Source organism: Sapajus apella, unplaced genomic scaffold, assembly GCF_009761245.1.
Source record: "Sapajus apella isolate SASKATOON/1434 unplaced genomic scaffold, GSC_monkey_1.0 scaffold26, whole genome shotgun sequence".
Classification (NCBI taxonomy): Eukaryota; Metazoa; Chordata; class Mammalia; order Primates; family Cebidae; genus Sapajus; species Sapajus apella.
The window spans coordinates 4,955,229-4,964,982 of record NW_022436966.1 but is presented as its reverse complement, the minus strand read 5'-3'; the positions used below and the strand labels follow the sequence as shown (position 1 = coordinate 4,964,982).

General features: G+C 44.9%; 1 protein-coding gene across 2 annotated transcripts in view; it reads left to right on the top strand.

Moving 5' to 3' along the window:
* PROKR1 (prokineticin receptor 1) overlaps positions 1–9,724 on the top strand; it is a 15,892-nt gene extending 6,168 nt beyond the window's left edge. For both annotated transcript variants that reach the window (XM_032291890.1, XM_032291891.1), the window contains one exon: positions 4,904–9,724. In XM_032291890.1, coding sequence (XP_032147781.1) covers positions 4,904–5,597 — 694 coding nt within the window. In that variant the 3' untranslated portion in view covers positions 5,598–9,724. The remainder of the gene's footprint in view (positions 1–4,903) is intronic.
* The last annotated feature ends 30 nt before the right edge of the window (positions 9,725–9,754 follow it).

Below are 9,754 nucleotides of genomic sequence, written 5' to 3'. Positions count from 1 at the left end.
ACATGTCTCCTCTTTCTTGCTTAAAAGACCTCTACTGACTCCATTGTCTACAAAGTATGGCTCAAACCCTTTCACCTGTTCTTCCAGACTTTTATTATCTAGCCCCAGACTGCTTCCCGGTCTCATGGATAAACACATTTATGTCCTGTTTTCCCAAAAAAGGTTGCAATCTTCACCATGGCCTTTTATATTAATTCTTTTTTTAGAGATAGGATCTTGCTGTGTTGCCAGGCTAGTCTTGGACTGGTCTCAAATAATTATTGTGCCCCGACCTCCAAAAGTATTGGGATTACAGGTGTGAGCCAGTGTCCAGCCAGCTTTTTTTACATGTCTGTTCATCCAGTTCCAGGCATTTGATGAGGGTGAAGTGACGTGAAAATCCTATTAGGTGCCCAGAATTCACAGACAGTAAAAGGTTGTAAAAGAAATAAGACACAATCACAGCTCTTACAGGGCTGACCATCTAGAGTTGGGGGTACGGTAGGACCAGGGAGAACTAACACTTACAAAACAGTTAAAGAATAAGTAAATTTAGAGAAGGGTGAGACCATGAGGTACTGGAGTAGTCAGAGGAGGCTTCATGGAGGAGGTAGACTTCTAACTGGCCTTCAACAAAGGAAGATCAGCAAAGGAGCAGGAAGTTTTCCCAAGGGAGTGAGTAGAACAGTGTTTGGAAAAGCCTAGAGGTGGGAATGCCTGAGGCAAGAGTGAGGTACCTTAGAGAGGGATGTCCGGCATGGTTAAGAAACACAAGGAGAGTAGAGATCAGAAAGAATAGAATCTATTCCAGAAGGTCTCAGCAGGCAGGCAGAGGGAGTGAAACATGAGGGCAGGAGGAAACTAAAGATCATGAGACCAGGTGCAGTGACTCACGCCTGTAATCCTAGCACTTTGGGAGGCCTAGGCGGGAAAATCTTTTAAGCTCAGGAGTTCAAGATCACCCTGGGCAACATAGGGAGATTCTGTCTCTACAAAAAAAAAAAAAAAAAAAAAAAAAAATTACCAGGCATGTTGGCATGTGCCTGTAGTCCCTGCTATTTGGGAGGCTGGAGTGGGAGGAATCCTTGAACCTAGAAGATAGAAGCTGCAGTGAGCTGTTATCACCCACTGCACTCCAGCCAGCCCCCGTCTTAAAAAAAAAAAAAGGATCATGAGAGATCTCTGCCCCAGCCAGAGATCTGGGTTTCCTCTTTTATGTGGAGATACTAAGATCCTACAGCATGTGGGGGCTCCAGGGAACTTCCCTTTTACCCAGAATCCTGAGGAAACTGGCCAGTGTATGGACCTGTGAAGAAGCTCTCTTCTTCTGTCTTGATGAGGCTAAGGCCTGAGTAATCTCGCCCAGCTTTAGGAAGCACAGATGCCTCCTGGTGAGCTCATTAGTCAGGGCCACTGGCCTGAGGATCGGGCCATGTTATCTCGGCCCATCCCATGACTAGCCTAATAGCAGCTGGGACCACTGTTACCATGACTTGATCTGGGGCTGGGTCCTGAGAACACAGGCAGAGCCCAAATATGTCTTTTCCAGTCCACTATTATCACAGTTATTGCCTGGGCCATCTTTTCGTCTAGCAGCCTTCATTCCTTGTTTGCTGAGAACTGTTAGCTCTACATGAATCTGGACCTAAGCCACTGTAGTGGCAGACACACAGGGCAAGCCAAGGGCATACTCATAAGCCGAGAAAAGCAGCTGCCAGATGTTATACCCCTTCTTGGAACACCAATAGATAGAAGCCAATTGTGACGGAGAGGAAGAGGAGAAGGGCTGCTGGGATGCAAGGAAGGCAAGAGGAAGGGGCATCATCTGCTCTTGGCTAAAAAAAGAGGGGGTAAATGGCATTCAGAGATGCCACTGGATTTGCAGCAAGTCATCACTCTGTTGATATCTAGCTGTGTGGCTTTTTGGCAGGTTATTTAACTTCTTCAAGCCTCAGTTTTCTCATCTGTAAAGTGGACATCATCACTGTCTTACCTATTTAATAGGGTTGGAATTACCTAGTGAAAAAGTGGATTTGAAAGTGCTCTGTAAATTGCAAACTTCTTTACAAACATTAAGCAAACATTACGAATGCTAGAGTTCTGAAGTTCTGGTCCTAGCATTCACAAAGTTGACAGAAGTCCTTGAAATAGTTTTCTGCAATTTGCCTATTGGTAAATGTATCAGGAAGACCTCTTACATAGCGCACAGCACTAATTCTGGGAATGGAGTTGGGGTGATGTCGGAATGAAATAACTATTTGACAGGTAGTTACAGATTACTCTGAAGATTAGATTTGACATATAGAGTTTATCCTATAAAACAGAAAGTAGGAGAAGACTTGCAAATCAAGTATTTGCCAATAACAGGTAAAGAAAAATATCTGTGTATACAGGATAGCTCTGGGAAAAAATACGTTTTAAGATGCTAACAGTTCTTTGTATATTAATAGTTTACTGTTTCTTATGTGCAGTGTCTCATTGGAGCCTCATAGTATCTAGGTGATATTCCCATTTTACAGATGAGGGAAACGAACCTACAGGGATAAGAAAAATGACTGAGATTCATAGAGCAACTTTCTGGCAAAGCTGGGATTTGATTTGTGGTCTTCTGAGTCCTACGTCGGTGTTCTTTCCCATATGTTTATTGAAAACACGCTCTGAGTTTGAAACATCATAAGGCTTAGGTAGCTACTATCAGGAAAAAGAATTATGTGATGAAAATTCTTATAGTGAATAACTATGAATATAGGAAATTTCTTTGTCAGAGTAACCAGCAGAACGTAGTGGGGTGGACAGGGAGCAGTGGTGCCAATGAGAGCAGAAGGTCTAAACTCTCAGTTTTCATTGTGAGTCAGGGGGAGTTGGGGGCTCTGGTTGCATCAGGAGCACCGTGATCTTTATGAAGGGTCCACACTCCTGCGTTGACAATGGCATTGCCAACACCTCACAGACATTTCCCTTTTTATCCTCTGGCATTGGAGAGATTGGCTAGAGTGCCAGGGATGGCAGTCGGCCACGTGTCCAGAGTGGGCGCAGCCCAGCCTACTTCATTTTTTAATTTTTAAGATGGAGTCTTGCTCTGTCGCACAGGCTGGAGTGCAGTGGCATATTCTCGGCTCACTGCAACCTCCATCTCCTTGGTTTAAGCAATTCTCCTACATTAGCCTCCCAAGTAGCTGGGATTATAGGCACCGGCCACCACACCCAGCTAATTTTTGCATTTTTAGTAGAGACAGTGTTTCACCATGTTGGCCAGGCTGGTCTCGAACTCCTGACCTCAGGTGATCCACCTGCCTCGGCCTCCCAACATGCTGGGATTACAGGCATGAGCCACCGTGCCCAGCCCCTACTTCATTTAACATCTGGGGCCTAGAAGAGAGCTGGAGGCTCACTCCTGTGAACTCTCTAAAGGGTTTAACTGCCCAGGCTGTTAGGGAGGAACAGAAAGAGCAGAAATACAATCAGGAAAAAAAAAAAAAAAAAAAAGAATGAACCTCTCTTCAAATCAGAATTCCACAAAGGATGACTTCATAGGGATTTGTTTCAAAGGAAACAGAGCTGGTTTGGTTTGGCTTTCCTTCAGGCCCCTGTCACACTTGCTCTGGGCTCTACCTGGGATAAGCTCTGGACACGTGAGACCGTGTTTGTTTCCAATGTTGGCCAGTCAGTCCCCTCCCACTTCACTCCCCATCTCTCTCCTTCTCCAACTTCCACCCGCTGCCAGCCACAGGATGTCTTCCAGGAAACCGGAGCTCTCTGCATAAGTTGTGTGCATTCTCTCTGGGAAGGAGGCTATCAGCTATTATGCCGCACAATGACTCACATCCCCCCAGAAAGTGCTCTCTCTTTGTGTTCCTGTACCACTGTGGTAACAGCAATATAGGTTTTGACCTTTTTTTAAAAGAACAAAAGCAGTATCTTTTACATTCTTCTGCTTTGCGGTTAAAAAAAATACATTCATGTATATTCTCAATTGATTTTCACATCAATCCTGTGAGGTAGGGTTAAATGTTTTCTATCAAGGAAGGGTCCTGTGGTCTGTGACCTTGAGAAAGTCACTCATCTCTCACTGCCTTCCATTTTTCCACCTGGAAAATGAGGTATTTGGCCACATGCTTTTCCTCCTCCTTTGCATGCAAAGCAACAATTTTTAGAATGTGGAATTAAGAAAAACCTTTGCCCACTGTTTCCATTGTAAAGGGCAGATTCTCCCAGCTCTTTGAATTATCCTGCCCTTTTAGCTTTAAACTGCCAGGTAATTAGAATAAAAAGCCCAAGAACAGGAAGCAGCTGGGAACAGTGCCAGGCTGGAAACCAACGGGAGGAATTATTACATTTAATAATAATTGTTATCATTTTTGAGTACATATTAGGTTTAAAACTGTGCCAGGCATAGTGCATACATTATCACACTTAACAGCCAACAAAACTTTTGCAGATAAGGAAACTAAGGGTCAGTTTCCAAACTTGCCTGAGGTTGCACAGCTAGTTAGAGAAGAGACTGGGGTTTGCTTCAAGTCGGTCTTTTGCAGAAGCCCACATACCATTGGGAATTTTCTCCATGCATACCATTTGGTTGCTCCTTAGAATGTTGCAAAATGAAATGGCAGGAGATTTGCTTGAGCCAGGAATTTGAGACTAAGCTGGGCAGCATACAGAGACTCTGTCTCTACAAAAAATTAAAAAAAAAAAAAAATTAGCACGTGTGGTGCATTGTATCTCTAGTCCCAGTTACTTGGAGGCTGAGGTGGAAGGATTGCTCTGGCCTAGGAGTTTGAGGCTGCAGTGAACTATGATCATGCCACTGCACTCACTGCACCCCAGCCTGGGGGACAAAGCAAAACCCTGTTTCAAAAAATAAAAATAAAAATCATCCAGCGCTTCTTCCTCACAGTGGCTGCCTCCACGTGTGTTCTTGCCCTAGGTATCTGGCTATTGTCCACCCGCTGAGACCACGGATGAAATGCCAGACAGCCACTGGCCTGATTGCCTTGGTGTGGACGGTGTCCATCCTGATCGCCATTCCTTCCGCCTACTTCACCACCGAGACGGTCCTCGTCATTGTCAAGAGCCAGGAAAAGATCTTCTGCGGCCAGATCTGGCCTGTGGACCAGCAGCTCTACTACAAGTCCTACTTCCTGTTTATCTTCGGCGTGGAGTTCGTGGGCCCCGTGGTCACCATGACCCTGTGCTATGCCAGGATCTCCCGGGAGCTCTGGTTCAAGGCGGTCCCTGGGTTCCAGACCGAGCAGATCCGCAAGCGGCTACGCTGCCGCAGGAAGACGGTCCTGGTGCTCATGTGCATCCTCACCGCCTACGTGCTGTGCTGGGCACCCTTCTACGGCTTCACCATCGTGCGCGACTTCTTCCCCACCGTGTTCGTGAAGGAGAAGCACTACCTCACCGCCTTCTACATCGTCGAGTGCATCGCCATGAGCAACAGCATGATCAACACCCTGTGCTTCGTGACCGTCAAGAACAACACAGTCAAGTACTTCAAAAAGATCCTGCGGCTCCACTGGAAGGCTTCTCACAACGGTAAGTCCAGCGCAGACCTGGACCTCAAGACAATTGGGATGCCTGCCACCGAAGAGGTGGACTGCATCAGACTGAAATAACCCCCTGGACTTGGCAAAGTTTAAACACAAGGCCGGGCCCTGGGGACACTGACCGGTGTGCTCGGATGCACATCAACCTGGAACTTTTTGTTTGCTGCAGAGGGCAGAGTAAATGGACCACTCTGTGAACACTGTTCAAGGAGCTCAGAATTTCTAAAATGCATGTGACCAGACACTATCGCCAGAGGCATTTGTTGAATGTCTGATTTATACACCAGTAGGTACTGGTAAAACCTATGTATGTTGATGACATTTAGTTGGCAAAATGAAATTTAAATTAAACCAAGGAAAATGTGTGGTGTAGATAGAAATAAGGGAGTTTCCACAAAAGAACTGGAGTAGGTATCTAGGATTGCAGTACGTGTCTTTGTAGTGTGAGGGTGTCTCTGGGCCCTCCCGCTACTGATCAGACACAGATCTAGCTCACCTCTGGGAATACTCTTCAGCTAGTGTTCATGCCTAACATTTGCAAGGCTGGAGCAAGAATACAGAACAGACACGAGGCTCCTGAAGACCTTCTCCTCTTATCTCTCATGGCAAGGAGCCTTGCATGCATATGCATCGACATCACAGTATTCATGGCCAAGTTCTGTGCAAACGCTTCCTCCCACCCTGCTCTATGGCCACCCTCAGGCCCAGAGCTCTGCACATAGGTGGTAAGGCTCTGCATCAGAAGGACTGGCTTGGGGAAGAAGACACATAGACCGTGGATGCCGTTTGGACAGAGAATTATGGGGTTCTGGGTACCTGTACTAAGTCCAGAGGGGTTAGCCTGGATTCAGGGTAGTCATGTCCCCTGGCTCCATGGACCTTTTGCTTTTGGTGGGGAGGGAGGTGCAGTTGGGGGAGAGTCAAAACAGGAAGACAAAACTGGAAGCATGTGGGGCTCAACGCAGCTCAGGGCAGGGGTCAGGCTCTCCAGGTATACGGATGACACTGTTCCCACCTGTTATTTCAGTTTGGAACAATTAGGTTCCCCTAAGTCCTTCCCTTCCCTCTCATGCCTCCATGTTTGTGAAGCATAGCATCTTTGAAATTGGTCACAATACCTCCTGGATGTGGCCTTCATTCATTTTTCCATTTTCACCAGCCCTCAAATGTAAGTGATGAAGAGTTCCCTCCTAACCAGAGAGTGTGGTAAGGAATCCTCATCGATGTGATTCGAGGGCAAGATATCCTTGTTACTGGTGCCTGAACCCCATCCTAGTCATTGTTCCTTTGGATTAAGAATTGCTTTGCTTCTAAAACAGGGTTCCTCTTGGGAGGCATAAGCCACACATTTCTAGTCCTCAGTGTGAATGAAGTCATGTGGCAGGGGACGCAGGTCAGATGTATCTTCCAGAAGACTGTGGAAACCTGGGCACCCAAGAAGGAAGGGGACATACAGATGAATAGTGTCAGACCAAGCAGTGAGCTTCAGCGACCCTACAGGCTTATTGAAGGCTCATCCCACTTTCTAAGCTGCCTCCCTTGTTTGATGTTTTGAGTTTTGGAGTTTGGTATTTTGGAATTGGAAGATCTGAGAGCCAGCCTTGACTCTGTCACCTGTGTAGCCCTGGGCAAAGCCTCTCTGAGGGGACAAAAGTAACACCTGTGATTCCTTCCGACAGAGTGGCTGTGAGAAGCCAATGAGACGATTCCCGGAAGATGCTTTCAACCACACAAGTTGCCAAAAGGATGGACTAGGAACTGTGCGTAGTGTGCCTGGACAAGAAAAACCTCTTTCTTTGACTTGTGTATCCAGAAACCTGGCTGTCTCCACTTTCATTTTCCTTTGTGTGAATTATTCCTTGGTACTTCTTACAGCGCAGTATGCATTATGTGCCTAATAACATGGTTGTTCAAACAAGGCCATGAGATTTGTTGGTAGATGCATGAAGGGAAGGGTGGCTGAGTCTTCGGTCAGAAGATGAGTTTAGGGTTTTGGAAACTCCAGAATTGGAGCATCTTTGTGATACTGGAAGTACTGATCATTTTCCCATGCCTGTTCCCAGCCAGCATGAATCTGGGCAACGGGATAGTTGTTTCTCAATCTGTTTTTTTTTCTCACGAATGTGCAAAGCTATAGTGTGGACTTGTCTTTTTCTTATTTAATTTGAGAGCAGCACACTTACAAGGTTATTTAAGTAGCCCCTGTGTGGCCTGTTCCCCTCCAAATATAGTCAATGCCTTATTTTTGGCAGCAAAATTTACTTTGTATAGTAACTTTGTTTCCCTGAAAGAGGCATTTCAAAAACCTACTTATTTCTTCCCATTTATCACCCAACAGACTTACCCTACAATTTACTCAGAATGCTCTTGGAGAATAAAATTAATTAAAATATTAGCCTAAACCAAACAGGCATTGGAAGGCCATTTAAATTTTTTTTATGTAAAATCATATATTACGTTCTTAAATCTGGAAGGTTAGCATTTGGATTAAAAAGTTAACAATGATATAATTTATTGTCATTATGTTCACCCCTTTCATTAAAAATGCAAAACGAGTTGATTGTATTAAATAGGAGCTCTTTATATTCGACAACCAACCCCCCTCTGCTTTTCAGCCTAAAGTGTATCAGTTTTTCACTCAACTATCTGTAATACTTCCCGATATTAGTGTCTGCTTGTAATTTTATAGTGAATGAGACTGTTGTGTTGTTACCAAGTGAAATGAAAATACCTGTATATGTAGAAAATCATGGAGTGCCATGTCCTGTGAATTCCACCTCTCCTGGTTTTTTTTCCTAGTTGTAGTGAGACGGTTCTTTGAGTGAACACTAAGTAGTTTCCATGATCATGTGATCTGTGAGATCAGTGCTAACTCATGCTGCTGCTGCCTGCAGACTTCCCCTCTCCATCCAAAGAGATTTAACTGATTTATAGATCCTCTTCCTAGAAGTCTGCTCTGGTAAAACCATTAATACGTTTTAGCATCTGAGCGCCAAGACTTGAAATCTGAGGACCTGTTTATGTCTATTGCATAAGCTAAGGCTAAACCTGAACAGGCTTAATATCCACATTTGCAAAGTGAGTAAGAGACAAATACCATGCCATGCTCAGATTCATCCAACTGGCTGCCCACTTGGTGGCTTCTCCAAAAACTGGTGGTAAGCCCCAGAAAATGGCACTTGTGCCCATGTGTATATATTCTGTTCTCTAAATACTTTCAGTATGCAAACAGATACACACATTGTCTTTTACAGAAGGATAAAGATGTGATTTTGTAAAATCAGACTGTTTCCATAACTAAAGTATAAGGGCAGATTTACAGTAAAGCTTTTGGAGATTGTGCCTACTGACTACAATTTTTGAAATAATTGGAATGACACTAAACAAGGCAGTGTAGTGATCACTCCAGCAATTCCCGAAGCGTGAAAGAAGTTCCATGCTTCTTATGAAAAAGAATGCCAAAGAATTTGTGAGATGACCAGAAAATTATAAATGAGTTCTATTCTTGAAAAATATGATATATTTTGGAATATATCCACAAACAATGAGTCCAATTCTCCTTCCTAGGGTCGAAGTGAGAATATCAAATTCAAACCATTCATTTCACAGCTGATGAAACTGAAGTCCAGAATGGGGAATATATTTGTTAACGGTCACACATCTGGTCACTTTGAGAGCCAGCGTCAGACGCCAAGACTCCTAAACTCCAGGGCTTTTCTACCACAGCATTCCTGGATGCAGGGAACATCAGAGTCTTAGAAAGGGCAGGATCCTTGAGTCCTTGAGGTGACTGTTCAACCCCTGTCTGGCCTTCTCTAGAGACTCCTTACTTAAGAAGTTTAGCAGAGACATTCCTGGTTCTTTTTGCATGCCAAGTTTAGCTCATTCTACCCCTGGGAACTCACAGCACAGGCATGGAGGCCAGGAGAATTTAAGGAAGAACTGCTAAAAAACGTTTAAAGATGCTCTTTCTTTACCTTGCCTAATTGGGCATCCCTAGGAATCTAAAAGGAAAAACACTAGGCCCCTGTTCATGAGAACAGCTGACCTCCCCAGGAAAGCAGAGGAGAGAAATAAAGAAGCCATACTTGGCTGAATGTCCAGATGGGTGGGCAGACCCTCTGTGCTCAGAGTTTAGTCACATCAAGGGCCACCTCCTGCCTCTGCTGGTGAGGACAAGAGCGGCGGGGAGGTTTTTGGAACGAGGTGAGACTCGAGCTGGAGAG